The sequence below is a fragment of the Loxodonta africana genome, chromosome 24 (genome assembly GCF_030014295.1).
Source record: "Loxodonta africana isolate mLoxAfr1 chromosome 24, mLoxAfr1.hap2, whole genome shotgun sequence".
Lineage (NCBI taxonomy): Eukaryota > Metazoa > Chordata > Mammalia > Proboscidea > Elephantidae > Loxodonta > Loxodonta africana.
In genome coordinates this window covers 12,190,539-12,207,614 of record NC_087365.1, presented here as the reverse complement: position 1 = coordinate 12,207,614, position 17,076 = coordinate 12,190,539, and the positions used below count along the sequence as shown (strand labels likewise).

The window sequence follows — 17,076 nt, the reverse complement described above, 5'->3', positions numbered from 1 at the left end:
GTAGAAGAGAAAAAATGTGTTTCATCTAGAGAAAAGAACATCAAATCTGTGGAGTTTATTTAGAAAAATGAAGGCTTCCTTTGAAAGAAAAATGCTAAGTCTCTCTTACAACAAAAGACCATTCTTTAGGTATACCATTCCAAGAAGTTAGGGCAAAAGCACTTCAAAATGTTGTCTGGCTTTGAAGTTCCTTCCCATTTATAAGAACAAGTAAAAAAAGGGGCAGATTACATATTCTGGCTTTAAAAAAAAATCACTATAAACCAGATTCCTGTCTGAAAAATCTTGACCATCTGACAAACTTTTTTCTTCACAGACTATCAGACTGCTGAACATAAAACTGCAAAAGCTGGAGATTTTATTCAAATTTACTTCATTTTAACTTCTAGGCATTTTTATAAGCCAGTCTGGTGTTGAAAGCTCTTTACATCACAATTAAAACAAATCCCAAGTATTTTCTTTAGGTGCCATTTGATCAAAAATCATCAATATGGTCTGACAAATATTTATGATCTGGATAGTGGAAAGCCAGAAGAGTTTCAGGAAGACACATTATGAAAAAAAACGAATCTTCAAAATGAGTTTTCTTGAGTGAGAACAAGAGAAAAATCTCTAAACAATTCGTATAGTTTGCACTAACTTGGAGCTTTAGAAAACATGTTTCGGGAGTAGTAATAAAAAAATAATAATTAGAGTTGGCACATGTTGAATACTTACTGTATACCAAGAACCGTGTTAAACCATTTATATGCAGTGCTCCACTTCAACCTCCCAATTCCCCTCTCAGGTATTAACCATTATCAGCCCTACTTATCAGATGAGAGGCCAAGACTGAGAGTTTAGGTAACTTGACTGAGGCAAGCACTAGAGCCAGGGTTTGGCTCAGGCTAATCCAGAACCCACCGTTATCATAAAATTTCATTCACCTGAGGTAAATCCAGCTAACAAACACGTCAAACATACACAGAATTGAAAACGAGGGAAAGTCCATGATTATGCAGTGAAACCCACTCATTTGACTAAAAAGAAAACAGTGGACAAAGAGTTCTCTTTCTCCCAGGCACAAAGGGTCGTAGACCCTTGAATCCTCAACCAGGTGTAACATGGACAACCCATGTGTGTGTGAAGGCTCAGATTTCTGGAGGACATAAAGGCTCATGCTTTCTTTGAGATTATGGCTTTCACTCTAGCTTTGGCACGATATGAAATCACCGAAGTCTTTTAAAATATCTTAATCTGCTCCCCTCCCCCCTATGGCTGGTCACCCAAGACAAGAACCGTTAATTGCTTATTACAAAGGCGCGATTCTATTTAGCTGTCCTCGGTATCAAAAACCACAGTGGAAATTCTTCTTAAAATGAAGGTTTCTTAATATGTCGATTACCAAAGACCTTCAATGGACTGAAAGTCCACTGCCAAACTTCTTTAAATGTAGACATTTCCTGACACATGGAATATATTCATCTATTTAAAAGTAAAAAGGGAGAGAAATAATTTTGTGATCTTATTTTCAAAGAGCACATTTAATGTTAAGAAATGTTTTTGCCAACAAGCGCCCTGGCTTAGTCATGTGGTTCTTGTTCTGCTGATTAAACCCTAAGTCTTTATACGTCTTACTTAATAACTATACTCTTCAGGAATGAACATAATATCTATATCTGATATAGCTCTTGGAGAATCGATTTGTTGCAGTGTGTGTGTATGCATGTGGGATTTAGGTTGGGAGCTGTGGAGTAAGGATCATGTTATAGCTAGGGACGGCCTCTCAGCAAAAGGGGAATGCTACTATAGAGACTTCAAGCAACAATTAGCAACTGATAACACTAACTGAGAAGGGAAGATCCACTCATTCCACCTTAGGAGGAACCTGAACACTCCCTACAGATTAGACCAAAAGGCTAACACTGTGGCTGACTTGGTGAGGAGCTGTCTCTGTAGAGTTATAAGTGCTGTCCTAAGAAATGAGAAGGAGGAAAGGGAGGAAGGAAGAAAGTAACTTATCATCTCCCTTCAACTAGGTATGAACAGTAATAGAAACAAATTCTTAAACATCACAAAACCTTGTTGAGAAACCATTAGTTTCTTTCAAGTTTATCTACTAGGCTCTTGTCACGTAGTTGTCACACGAGTATTTGCTGAAGGAGAAGTCCTGGAAGACAAATTTTACCTTTTCACAATTTTGCTTCAGGATCCCTCTACTTATATACTCAAACTTTTCAAGGTCAGGTGTATTATTGGTTCTTGAAAACGCATAGATGAGAATATCAAGAAATATAATACGTTGGTACTGTAACTCTACCATTATCTGCTCTCCTGAAGCAATCACATGGAATGGACTTGGGATTCCAGCTGGTGTTCACTTCAGAGATGCCAAAAGAGAGAGAAGACTCAGAACTAAGGCTCAGCTCTAGGACTTGGTCTCTGAGTGACTTACTCTCCCTGCACCTCAGTCTCCTCCTCAATGGAAACGGGCATGACATTTATCAAATTCCAACTCTATGGTAGGAACCCAACTGTGAACAAGACAGAATCCCGCATTTGTGGGAGTTACAATTAGAGGCCGACTCCAAAAAACTGATGGTTATATAGCATAGCGGGATTAGAAAGTTGTGATGGGGGACTGAGCAAGACTGTGAGCATGCACACTGCTATCTAAAGGTCATGAATTTTGCTGACGGAAGGTTGAGGTCAAAACTGCCCAGGTATATTCTGCTAGCTAAGCAACGAAACTTAAGTTCAACTTTCCAAATGCCTTTTTCTAAAGGCACCCCCTAGCATATACAATCAAACAATGATATCCTTTAATGAGCACCAACACTGTGCCACACATACAGCCAAATCCTGAAAATAAAATACAACTTTCACAAAGTATTTGTAATTTCTAAGACCTTTAGTTTTAAACAAAGATTTGGTTTTTCCATTTTACCTTAACTTTCTCTTTTTTATAAGTCATATTTCAAAGCATGATTAAGACTATAACTGATGGCCTCGTTATTACATGAGCATGTTAAGACTGGAAAGTTGTCTATTCCCAGTAATGTATAATTGTGAAATTAATTCGTAATGAAAAGAAAGTTGCTTGAATCTTAGGTTCGTATATCCTTTACAGAAAAAAACTCTGCCTTTTTTTGTTAACTTCATTCATCACATAGATTAAGTAGGTAATAGTTCTCTGGGAGGGAAAAGATCTTATAATGTTTATGTAGCTTGCCTAAATCTAGGACAGCCCTTTACATACTGGTACCTGCATGTGTATCTCAGTAAGTGATCCTAGACTGGGTACAGGAACCACTGCCCGCATCAGGTCCAGACAGTGTGCTGTAACTGAATGCTTTGCTGGGAAGGATATTTGTCTTATTCAGCTTGTTTGGGCCTAGTAATATTATCAGAGTTCCCACTATCATCTTGGCCACAGTTTACTATAATCTCACAGATTTAATAAAATATTTAGTAAAAGTGTACAGAAATAAACAACTGTAAAACTGAATAAAATACAACTATAGATCTCATGACATCTGACCAAAAATACAAATGCATAGATAAATGGATAGATCAATAGATAAACAGATGCACAGGTAGAAAGTACGCGTTTCCACCAAATGATTGCTGCAATATAATTTAAAAAAATAACTTTATAAAGTCTGTCATGAAAGATGTAGAATTTCCAGGGTACAGTGTGAATGATTCTCGCCATTTTCTTCAACTAAGTTTATGTTGGGCAGGAATGAAAACTAACATAAATGTCTCCTAAATTTACTTATCTTTAATATTTAGTTTTATTTCTGGTAAAAATATACACACCAAAACCTGCTCCTATTCTAGTTTCTAGACACAAGGACCCATGACATCGGTGACATTCTTCACGTTGGGTCAGCATTCTCATTTCTGCTCAATTGTTTCATTTATTTACACTCTCTGCCCCCAACCTCCTTATTTATGCTTTAAAATAGCTGTTGACTCTTTGGTCTTTTATAATTTTTTTTTTTTTTAATCACAATACTCAAGGGTGACAATCTTTACTCTTTGGGCTCAACTGTTACTGCATTTAAAGGTGACTTCAGGGGATAGTTTCAATTCAAGGTTTGAAGAGCAAGCCAGGGTCATAGTTTCAGGGGCTCATTCTGCCTCAGCAAGTTCATTAAATCTAGATTCTTTAAGAATTTGAAGTTCTGTTCCACTTTTTTTCCCCCTTTTAATCAGGAATCGTCTATTGTGTCCCTGATCAGAGCATTCAATGATGGTAGCCGGGCACCATCTAATTCTTCTGGTTTCAGGGTGGTGGAGGCAGTGGTTGATGGAGACCATTAGTCCTGCAGTCCAGCTCCTCCTAAATTTATTTTTGCTCTGAAAGTAGCTGTATCTTGATTTTATACTAGACAAGTAAATGTACACAGTATCACATTATATTCCATTACTTAGGGTGCTTTTAAAGTTAAATGGCATTCTTTATTTTGGATTCAGTCGGTTTCTCTACACGCAGCAGAGAAGAATCTTAGATTTGGAAGGCGACATTGGCTACACATCATAATAGGAGGTAAAGAAACATGAAAAGTGGCATGTTTGAAGCACCTCTCTGAAGCAGCTCCAGTGTGGATAAATGCAGAGGACATTTCAGGGCACTTTTAAATGCACAGCAGAATGGTTTTACTTACAAATAAAAAGTCAAGAAAAAATACATAATTGGTAACTTGAATTGTTTCTGTGTATAATAAGCATCATCTTTTAAAATAAAAATACAAAGAAATACTTTCTCATAACTTTTAATGAAATAATATTCTTGTGTCAACAAATATGCCATTTTCCATTGTAGGTAAAACACTGCAGCTGGTTCTTAGCCAAAAGAAACAGGCAGAACACAGGCTACATTTTAAATATTCAGATTAGAAATTTCTCTGTCTCCTCGTGGTATCTATTTCAAAAGGGACAAATAATGGAAATTAACAGGGAGTGGCATTGACATCCACTCAGATTACTATCGGGCACCACAGAGGGCTCGGGATGGCCCCGCTCTAAATGGAGTCATGAACATTTCTCCCTAAGCACTCTAATTATGTAATGGATCGATGAGTTCAGTATATGCTTGACTATGACAAGGTCAGACCTGAGGACTGCCGTCTAATTCCCTGGAGCTCATATTCAAGCTTTGTTTCTAAAAGTACAGGTAAACCTGGGTTTTCTCAGATTTAACAAAATTACTCTCTCGTTTCCAGCAGCGCACATAGTTCTAATACCGCCCTTTTTCGACCACGCATGTCATTACAATTTTAATTACAGCTACTATTTATCAAACACTTACTACGTCCCAAAGGTTTGAAAATGGGGAACTGGGGCAGGCGAGATGGTGAGAATGTTACATTCTCAAATACAAACCATGTTATAAGAAACACGGAACACAGGTAACTTGTGTGAGCAGGTGTAAATTATTAGTATGGTGAACAGCCAAGACATGTCTTATTCATCTCCAGAAGGTGAAGTCTACTTATGTAGTGTAGGGACCTTGTCTTTATTCCATGCTACCTTTGAAGGCTTAGGAAATACAAGTGAACTACATTTTGCTGAGACATGTGGCCACACATGCTTCAACACACCCTGACAGTCCCTGTCAAGGTCAGGGCTTAATAACAGCCTGACTTGAAGAAATGAGAAAATTCACATCAGGAAAAAGAAATACAGGCTTTCAAAGAAAAGAACATTTATTGTTATATATCCTTGGGGATAAACTGGTGGCATAGTGGTTAAGAGCTACAGCTGCTAACCAAAAGGTCAGCAGTTCAAATCCACCAGGTGCTCCCTGGAAGCACTAGGGGGCAGTTCTACTCTGTCCTATAGGGTCGCTATGAGTTGGAATCAACTCAATGGCAACGGGTTTGGTTTTGGTTTTTTCAGGGATAAGCTACCTGAAAAAAAATAACTGACAAACTATTTGGACCCAGGTGCTTAGAGAATCCCTTGAGCTTAGTGGTCTTAGGGTAAAAGGTTAGCAGGACATTGCCAATCCATGATTCTTACTGAAAGAAATGACTTCTCCCACATGGATCCGAGCTGACCAACACTGTTCCAAGGATGGTAGATAGTGGATATGTGATGAACGTTCAAACTTGGAATTACTAAAAATATCACCACCTTTCCCTAGATCATGAAAGACTAGTTAGTGCCTTTAGAGGTCCTCATCTCTGGACAACCCATAATTAAACAGCTGATTTAAAGGAGACTAAATTTTTGGTCTACTGTGACTAATTGGGAGACCTGGTGGCACAGTGGTTAAAAGTTTGGCTGCTAACCAAAAGGGCGGCCATTCAAATCCACCAGCGGCTCCTTGGAAATCTTATGGAGCAGTTCTACTCTGTCATACAGGGCTGTTATGAGTCAGAATTGACTCAAAGGCAGTGGGCTTGTTTTTTTTTTTTTTTTTCTTTCTTTTGTGGACTAACTGATTCCATGGCAACAACTGCTATGTGGTTCTCTTCACCAGACATGGATACAGATGCTTTAAGGCCCTTAGGAAGGAAAATCAGGTGTTCTCCCTTCTAGTTCTACAATCTCTTTGGTTAACTATGACAAAAAAATGCCACACATTTTCACTCAGTGATGTATGCCAAGTCCTTGCTATGATTCAAACGCTGCTGAGTTCTGATTCTGAAGTCCAGGAGGAGAAGGGGGGGCAGGTATGCTTCTACAGAGCAGAGCCGTTTCAACCTACTTGCAAACCATTAGAGAGCAATAAAAGCTTTTCCTTTTTTTTTTTGAATGTCACTGAGATGTTGGACGCTGTTTGTTATTCGGCAACAGCTGACTGCTAACATCCATGACAACAGATATTTTAAGGAATAAAATTCATACAAGATGCTTACTGAAAATGTGTAACTAAATTAACAAAAGACCTTATAAGACAGTGAGCTGTTTGACCATCAAAGAAGCATTAATAAAAGAGGCTCTTGTCTATTTATCAAACAAAGCTCTACATCACCTGGAGTAAAGCATGGAAATAGAATTACTGTAATTACTTGTTCTGTAAGCCTTAAGTGTTCTCCTCCGAGGGGATGCACACACATTTTTTTCAGCAATAAGAAATGAGGAGACAAACTGTTTTGAAATGTTTTTCAACAAAGACTAAATAAATTCACCCTGCGAAGCACGAGTCTGCAAAAACATGCAGCTGTGAGCAAAACGGATTTTAATCAAATCCAGACGAAATCACTATTTCAAAAGTGCTCAAAGAGGTATTATCTAGAATGAATCAATAAGTCCCACAAGGCAAATGTTCATGCCTCTATTACAACACTGCTAAATGCCATATAACAAACTATGTACGTACTTATGTTCTTTTGATTCAAAACCTGATTACAACTGAGACAATGTTACACAGGTTGGACACCTAGACTTTTATAATTGTTCCACTACAGTAGTGTCATGGGTTTAGAACCGGAGAACGAGCCAGTGGGTGTGGAGGGAGGCTGGCTAAGGCTAATGCCTCAGTGGACAATGGCATAAACCTATTCCGCTGGCTTCCACAGGTATTACGAGAACCTTAATACTTCACAGACAGCAAGTCAAACTCTCATATTTGAGATCCGAATTTTATTTAAAGGTAAACAGTGTGCTCAGGTGAGAGAAGTGACAGGTAAAATTTGAATGCCATAGGCTGCTTCTATTGTGTAGTGAAATCAGAACATGAGTTTCATTATATTCTACTTGGATCGTAAAGCAGACTGGAGAAGTGTCATGAGAAATACCATTTTTATGTAACACTATTTGCTGCATGCTCCATACGATATAAAAGACTAAAGGCCAGGATTTATAACATAGTAGAATTATGCTTTTTTTACCCCTGAGAACTAGCAAGTTTGTCTATTTAATATTTTTATCACTCTTTGTTGAAACTATGTACTAGTTGTGAATTGCTGCCTTTTCCCAACTACGGCATTCGTCTGCTGTCATCTTTCATTTTGCTCTCTGTTCTTCATGATCCTTAATTCTATTTTTCTTACCAAGGATAACATAAAAAAAAAAAAAAAAATTAGTGAATGGCACAACTGAAAAAAAAAAAGGTAACAATGTAAAATATACTAGCTGAATAAAATGAAAATAAATTAGAAGATTATTGATCAGATACCAGAAGACTACCATGGTATATTTTAGAATATTTTTTCATGACCGAACACCTACTAGTCAAGAACGTGACAACGTTAATGCTGAGGATCACAGACTCAAATGCCTTCAGGTGTACGTCAACGGGGGGTGGGGGGGAGGTGTGGGTGACTTTGGAAGTGACCAGCACATGCTGCATCTGAACACATTTGAATTTAATTGCCTCAAAAAAAAACAAAAAGCCTCTACTGGGTTAAACCAAACAAGGCTGGTGCCACCATACTGTGGATCATAATCTATTTTCCAGTTTCCTGCCTTTCTCCATCTTCTATTCACTATCCCAGAACTTAATGAAGAAAACACAGAACAAGTAGCTTGCTATTAGCTTTAAAGTGGAAACGGGGGGAAGATACACAATTCCTGGGCAAATGGAGATGGTAAGTTTCTGGATATGTTAAGCCTTGACACTGTCCCTGTCATTGCTTAGAAAGAGAAATGAACAGCTGGCTAGAACGCTTACATTGTACATTATCCAGAGATTTCACCAGACTAGCAAATGACCTCTCTGTGCCAGAGCTAAAATGAATGGCTTAATGGGATAGTTGACTCAATACTGTGTGACATTCAATGAGTAGCTCCTTGACATAAGCATGATCACGGCTGGGAATAGGAGTAGGTGGAGCAATAAGGAGGTATGTTTCCTTCATTCAGAGACACGGAGTTTAATAGGGCATGCACATCCATGTCTTAAGCTGCTAGCAGAGGAATGAAGCTGACTACTGGATGGTACTTCCTGTAGACAGAAGACACAGGCAAGGCAAATGTGGGCAGGAACTCACTCGCCTCAGCTGGGAGGCCACCAGATCGGATGGGTTAGGCTAGAGGAATATCTCGGCCAGTGGTATGAGTAATGGGTGGGCTGAGAGACAAGGGGGAGGATAGCCAGTGAAAAGTGCTGAGGGCCTTATAAGGGGACCATATATTTGACAAGGCAGCAAAAAGAAGCCATTAGAAAAGTTAGACTTGACAATGAAGAAGAGCCCCTCTGGAATAGAAATATAAAAGCTCAGAGAAAGACGTGGAATGGTGGGGTGGGGGAGAGAAACAGTCAAAAACCATGAAGGGAGGAAGAAAAAGGCAATTAGCTGAGGAAAAAGGAACCGTCTTTTTGTCACCATCTTGATGCCTCCTATCATTGTGATAGAAGGACATTCTAAATCCCTGGGTCCTCACAGGAAGCTTGCTGCATCACTAATGGGCTCTGCTACATAGCTGTCCTAATCACGGCTAGAACAGAAGATGTCAATGAAGGTCACTGCCAACCTGGGCACTTTTTCAGGCAGCACAAATTAGCCCACAGGAATCCAGCAGGCACAGATAGATTCCAAGTCACTGCACCATAAATCGACACTGAAGCCAAACACAATCAGAAAGGCTTTAACTGCCTCACAAATAATGGGTGGGCTCAAACTTATGAGCATGAGTTTCAAGAAAATGAAGCAACATGGTGATGAAGACATTTGATCTGTGCTTTGCTAACAGCTGTTTTATTTTATTGTAGATATTTAAAATATTTATATTTTCAATTTTAAAGGTCTGTAGGTCTAATATAATCATGTCTCCTTGGCTGTTTTCAAAATGTTCATTTTATTAAAGATCTCAAAAAATATGTAATTTAGAATCCTCATCCATTGCTGGTGGGAATACAAAATGGTACTGACATTTTGGTTCCTCAACATACTAGAGGTAGAGCTGCCATATGACCCAGGGATTCCACTCCTAGGTATAATACTCTAGGGATCTAACAGAAGTGACACAAACAGACATATGCACACCTATGGTCACAGCAGCACTATTCACAATAGCAAAAAATGGAAACACCAAGTGCCCATCAACAGATGAATGGGTAAGTGTGCTATACTATACAATGAAATACTGCTCAGCAATAAAGAAAAATGAGTCCCAAACATCTTGGAACATGAATGAACCTGGAGGACATTATGTTGAGCGAAATAAGTCAATCTCAAAGAACAAATATTACATGTTCTCACTTTTATGAAATGACATGAACAGGGAAATATACAGAAGCTAATGTACATCAGTGGTTACAGGGAAGGGAAGGGGAATTAACTCTCTAGGTAATAGGCACTCGTTATTTTTGCTGATGGGAAAGGCAACAACCAATGAGGGTGAAGTGTGCACCGCTTGACGAAGGTAAAAGATGTCACTAATATGAACACAAGAAAAAAGGACCTTCTGGTAATTGCTATGGCATATACAATTTTGCAATAAAAGCAACAACCACCAAAAAATATCCAAAAACCAAACCAAACCCACTGCCTTCGAGTTAATTCCGACTCACAGGACCCTACAGGACACAGTAGAACTGCCCCATAGAGTTTCCAGGGAGCGCCTGGAGGATTCAAACTGCAGACCTTTCGGTTAGCAGGCGTAGCACTTAACCACTATGCCACCAAAAAATATATGTGCAGGTATATATGTATGCATGTAGCCATATTTGTGCATAGGTGTGTATATGTGTGTGTCTCTCTCTATATAGAGAGAGAGAGTGACACACACACATACATACCCATTGCCATTGAGTAGATTCCGATTCATAGCGACCCTATAGGACAGTGTAGAGCTGCCCCATAGGGTTTCCAAGGATCTGTTGCTAGATTCAAACTGCCGACCTTTTGGTTAGCAGCCGAATGCTTAACCACTGATACACAGGTGTTTGCAAATGTATATGCACGTATGTGACTACATGCACATATATTCATATACATAATAAAGCACATGGGGCACAGTTATGGATACCTCTTAGGCATAACCAAACACCTTGCAGGATTGGTTTCCTGGTTTTCAGAGATTATGACCATGGTCTTACGGGACATCTTGGTCAAACTGGTGTAATATAGTTCCTAAAGTTTATGTCCTACGTTCTAGTTTGGTGAGTAGTGTCCGGGGTCTTAAAAGATTGTGAGCAGCCCTCTAAGATACAACTCTTGGTCTCTGCTCACCTGAAGCAAAGAGAAAGAAGGAAACCAAAGATTCAAATAAGAAACTAGTCTATAGGACTAATAGTCTCATGAACCACTGCCTCATCTACCCAGAAATCAGAAGAACTAGATGGTGCCTGGCTAATAATACTGACTATTCTGATCTGGAACACAATAGATGGACCCTGATAGAATGGGAGAAAAATATGTAAGAGAACCTCAAATTCCTTAAAAAGACAGAAACAAAAAAAGACTTACTGGACTGGTTGGGACTGGAGGACTCACAAGACTATAACCCTGAGAGCTTCTTTAAATCTTGAACCTAAAGTAGCCCAAGATCACCTTTCAGCTAAGAACAAATTGGCTCACAAAATAAAGAATATCAGTCCTGAGTACTGTGTTCCTTTAAAAAATCATCCACATGAGACCTAATGGTCAACAATTACCTTAAAAATAGATGAAAATATAAGGTGGCAAGGAAATGAGATTAATGGGAACAGAAAAACCAGAACAAAAATATTGAGAATGTTCATACATTGGGAAGAATTAACTGATGTCACTGAACAGTTTGTACAGAACTTGTTGGATGGGAATCCAAGCTTCTGTGTAAACCTTTACTGAAAACACAATAAAATATTACTAAAACATGTTGTGCATTTTTAAGTCTCCTTCCTAGATTCTTGCCAAATGTGAGATGAGGCAAAGAGCTTCATCTTCTGAATTTGAGGTTAATCTCCAGACATCCCTGAAAGGCACAATCAGGTGGTGAACAATTGTGCATTTTTAGCCTCTTGAGAGTATTCAGAGGACTATCTCTTGAGTCAGATTCAAGTCTGAGTTTTTGTAAGAAGACAAGTTCTATTGTTAATAAACTTTTCTTGTCTGCAACACACCTGAATTCACTCAAAGCATGGCATTTGATCACATCAAATTGTGCAGGTGGAGGAGACAGGTTTAAAGGTTTAGTATGAGGATGAAAAAGGCTATCGTTCTGCACAAGTGCTATGTGGGTGTTCAGAAGGACTAGTAACTGGGAATGGCCTTGGCCAACTGGGAATGGCCTTGGCTGACTGGGAATGACCTTGGCTGGAGTCATTGTTGTGTAGAGCAATAACTGACCCTCTGCCAGTGAGGGGATGTTGATTTTCATATTTTCATGAAGAAAGTAAATCATGTTGACCAAGGTATTCTGGAATTTGGATGACAGTCCAACTCTGTTTCCCAAAACTAAATCAGAGATTTCTGTTTTCCAATCAAGAAAAAGCTGAACCAGATCTTGCTTGAGCAAAGGATGAAGTGCAGGAAGCAGCCTCAAGACACAACAGGAGGTCTCAGTATATGTGTTGAGAAATGTTTTGTGGTAACAGAATACAGTGAACAAGAGACCCTCTAAAGGGCCCAGGAATCGAACACTCTGTCCGCCAAAGCTGGTTTGAATCTCCTTTAGTCCAGAGAGAGGGGGACCATGAAAAATGCCCATTGAGCCAGGGTGATTATCTGACAGACCCATAGCAAATAAAGTTGAATGAAGCAGGAGCAAACATACTGGCTGGGAGTCAGGTTCTGTGCAGTTAGCAAAAGCAAACCAGTAAACACCTTTGACTTCATTCATGCCACTCAAAAGTTCTAGTAGAGAACAAGCAACATGTTCAAGAAGGTCTTTTAAAGGGTGCTCTTGAAGTTCCAGCATTCAGTCTGCTTAAATGCAGAGCTATTTCTAGCATCTTCATATTCAAGCCAGGACACTGAGGGTGGCAAGGAACCTGGTAAACCTGCAGCTGTGAAGGCAGGAACTGTGTAGGGCATGCTACTCTCTGCTGGCCTCAGTCCCCTGCCTCTTCACTGTGGCTGCTGCCAACTTGAGCTTCAGGAAAAGAATGAGAGTCTGATGATGCCACGTGTCACTTCAAGGGCACGTCCAGTGATGAGTGTTTCAGAAATGGCAGATTTCTGATGATGGCTGTTACACGGGAGCTCAGCCCACTTGGGTCACACAGGCTGCCCACATGCCTGGCTTGGTGGATCACCTTTGTGCCAGCCTGTAGCAGGTGATGACTGGTATCTTTACAAAGGTCTGAGAACTTGGAGTAAAAACACTCCAATCCATTCCTTACTTCTGACCTGATGTTTACAAGTGCTACAGGGTCACTATGAGTTGGAATCAACTCAATGGCAAGCGGTTTTCTGGGGAGCTAATTTTTTTCTTTGGCAGCTACCTCTTTCTCAGCTTGCTGCTCACTATGAAACACCAAAGTTGGGGCTCTCAGAGGAACACTGTCAGATGCACCCTCCTCCCTAGAAATACTGTCAGAGAGAACAAAGCAAAGTACCCTGCTCTGCCTGGTCTGTGTATTTCCGCTATTTACAGACACTTCTTGGGAAGTGTGTTGCAGCAAAGTCCAGCTGTACTCACTCCTCCAGCTGCTCTATGAGTCATCAGCTTACTGAACTTTCTGATTTATCCTGAAAATATTCTGCATTGTTGGTGTTGCTTTCTTTAAACAAGCTAAAGAGATTTGAGATGGATTACAAAATTTTGGCTTGAAATTGCAGGCATGCTTGTGATAACTATATTTGCAATTACTGCCCTGCAACACCTTTTGGACCAAAGACAGATCTCTGCTGATGGGCTCTCTCTCAAGATGCTGAGGAGAAAGGCTTAGGGCTTGAGGTGTTCCATGTTATGGGAATACTTCAGTGGGTGCTCTGATCCACTTCCCTCCTCTCCCCTCTAATGATGCTGGGAATGACAGTGGCATCTTTGGACAGAAGCGGTGCAAGATACCATGCCAGCCAAGACTTCCTTTTCTGTTCAAGATGTCAAAAAAAGTTGAAATGGGGATGTGGGATCACTTTTTCTGACTCTTTTGTATATGATGATTCCTGTGGTCACTGGTTTCATTTTGTAGATTGATTCAGATGTTAATAGAAAGCCTGAGCCATTTGTATTGATTGATATATGATAAAAGAATAATAAAAATTAGAACAGACGATCCAATTCACATATAGAAGATCAATTTCCATATTATATACCCTGTAAACTGGTGAATATTTTGATAGGTATACATTGTATGGTATCGATCCAAGTATCCATTTCTTAGCCTAATATTTCACTTCCATGAATCCTAAGATCTTTGATTCAATTTTTAAAAGGTCAAATTTAGTCATGAAAATAAGTACATGCCATGAGTCAGAATACTCATGAAAGGCACACTTATGAAAATCAGATGGCAAGAAATTCATAAGTATTCCAACGCAGACCATGTGTTTCTGTCCTTTTGGCTTGTTTCATGGGAATCCTTAATTCTGTCTGTCCTGCTTGGATTGCCATCATTCTTATCCACAAACCATCACCATGAAAGGTTTGATGTACGCCCGCTATGTGCCAGGCATTAGGGACACACATAAATGAAAGGCAACGCCCTGCTTGTTACAAGGTTGTCTTCTAAGGAGATGGAATCCAGAAGGAACACAGTATCACTACTAAGTGATTAGCAGAGGGGAGGATGGCCTATGGAACACCTACTCTTCTGTTCTCTCTTCAATATTGTATGGGCACCATCTATTAGACTTCTACCATCTAGTATAAGATTTGTTTTTTTCTTTTAAATTTAGGAATGTATGGAAGGACATGCCTCTTAGCAAAGGAAAATACAAGCAAAATCTTACGAATCATATGCCCAGATAAACTTTGGTTTGACAATTTACCAGAAAAATAAGTTAATCAGTCAAGGTTATTTCCTTTGTACTAGCCCCTGCTCACAGTCTATAAAAGGAACAGGGTTTTTCAAATATAGAGAAGCACTCCGTTTCAGTTCCAAATGCCGTATCTGGTTCTGATTATAGAATTCTGCCTTTTAAATACAGACCAAGGGAAAGGATACTGTTACAAATGAAATACTGGGCAAAGGGCTTCCACCACAGCCAGACGCCACTCAAATAAAGTCAAAGCACTTTTCGACCTGCAAGATTCCATTTAATTTTAAGTCTATATAATAGCTGGCTTTCACTATTAGCCATTAATCTCACTGGGACTTCAAAATTCTAATCATGCAACTAAACATTAAGAAAATTTAATCACACGAGCATGCCATTAATTTAAGACGACACTATCAATCTGAAAAATCATTACCTACCTCATATTTTAGCTTACGTTGAATGGTGCCATTGTGATGTTTCTCTTTATCCTGAAAAGAAAATAAAAAGCTCTCTATATTAAATTATAATATTTTCACAGATGGAAAAAGAAGTGATTTGTTCACAAATATTTATGAGGACAAAATTCTAAGGAAACACGCTTGCCATTCAACAATGACACCCTTCTATAGAATTTATACTCCCTAGGTAAACATGACTCTATTAATCACCTACTTGTAAAAGAACTGAACCATTTATTTCTAATTTTAAAATTCTTAAAAAATATATATATTTTAAAGCAAGATTTCCTTAGGATAATCTTTAATATGCAGGACAGAAATGAAATGTCTTTGTTGATTAAAAAATCAACTTGTCACAAATACACATTTTCTCAAAGGTAAAATGTGTATTTCCACTTCAGGTAATTTACAAAGTAAATTAAATGCTTTATGAAAATGGGGAGTTGTGTTTTAGGATAAAATGGAAAAATATTACATGTAGAATTTTTATAAATCAAGGAAAGTAACTACGGCACTGTAGGAGGCTTGTATTTCCTTAGCAACTCTCATAATAGTCTAAAATTTTAATAAAAATAGTTACTCTCGAATTAATACTTATTTACAAACTGTTAAACTCCACCTGAGCAGTATTTAATTACTTATATCTAGAATGTTCCATATTCAATCTGTATTTCAGTGTAGCACCTGAACTTTCTCACTGAGAACCACCTTACCACCACCACCACTAACTTATTTTAAAGGTCACCTTGAGAAGGAATGACCATATGACTTCACTCCTTCAGCTCACCTTCATCACTTCTGCTGACACACTGCTGTCACTGCCAATCACACGATGCAAACCCTGAAGACGTCTTTGGACTTCTTCTTCGATGTATGCATTGATCCTTGAAACAACGGAGACAGGGCCCTTTGAACACTTTTAACCACCTGGAACATTCTGAGCTCCTTTCTCTATCATGCCTTCATAACAGAAGCCTTTTTCATTCAAAATGCCAAACACTAATACCACGTCAGGACCTTGAACATTTTTCTCCTAAGAAACCTAACAACGTATGTTTGCTATCTATCTGGGTTTTCCCAAACCAGAAAGAACCTGACGGATGACAGAATCTTGGGAATGGAAAGGAGACTAAGTTATCTCGTTCAAATCTTTTCCAGACATTCTTAGTGGAGCCCCCATGGCAGGGTAGGGGGACTCACAGATGCTGGCTTCACAAGGCTCTGTGGTCTCAGGCCTTACTCTGATAGCAAACACTTCACTTGGTGAGCCTCAGTCTTCTCAAACAGAAAACGGCAATAATTATTTTTCACTGCATACGTCTCACATACTCTGAACATGTTATCAGGAGGGATCAGTCCCTGGAGAAGGTCATCATGCTGGATAAAGTAGAGGGTCATCGAAAAAGAGGAAGACCCACCACAAGAGGGACTGACACAGTGGCTCCAACAATGGGCTTGGGCATAACCATGACTATGAGGATGGCTCAGGACCAGGCAGTGTTTCCTTCTGTTGTACACAGGGTCACCACCAGTCTGACTCAATGGCACCTAACAACAACAACGTCATTTATGAAGATAAAAAAGGACAGGTGGACACACTCTCGATGGATTTTCGTTATTAAGATCACACAGTGTCTTGCGCATCGTTCCGCATCTGTCTTGTCTCTCCAGTTAGACTATCTGCACTAGCTGGTAGAAATCACATTCTGAAGGGTTGCTACGAGTCAGAGTCGACTCAACAGCAACGGATTTGGTTTACTTTCCAAAATGCCTGACAAAGTGGGCCAAGGCAGAGTAGAAGCCCAAACAGCTGCCTTTAGAGGATGCTG

The 17,076-nt window shown here is 39.3% G+C and overlaps 1 protein-coding gene and 1 pseudogene across 3 annotated transcripts in view; both read right to left on the bottom strand.

Annotated features, from left to right (window-relative positions):
- The window catches only part of LOC100656214 (kinesin-like protein KIF16B), a 373,573-nt gene that overhangs the window by 125,223 nt on the left and 231,274 nt on the right, over window positions 1-17,076 (bottom strand). For all 3 annotated transcript variants that reach the window (XM_064275760.1, XM_064275759.1, XM_064275761.1), the window contains exons 21-22: window positions 16,035-16,131; window positions 15,227-15,277 (exon numbers count right to left, since the gene is read on the bottom strand). In XM_064275760.1, the coding sequence (XP_064131830.1) occupies window positions 15,227-15,277; window positions 16,035-16,131 (148 nt within the window). The remainder of the gene's footprint in view (window positions 1-15,226; window positions 15,278-16,034; window positions 16,132-17,076) is intronic.
- LOC111751109 (uncharacterized) lies at window positions 8,035-15,212 on the bottom strand (annotated as a pseudogene).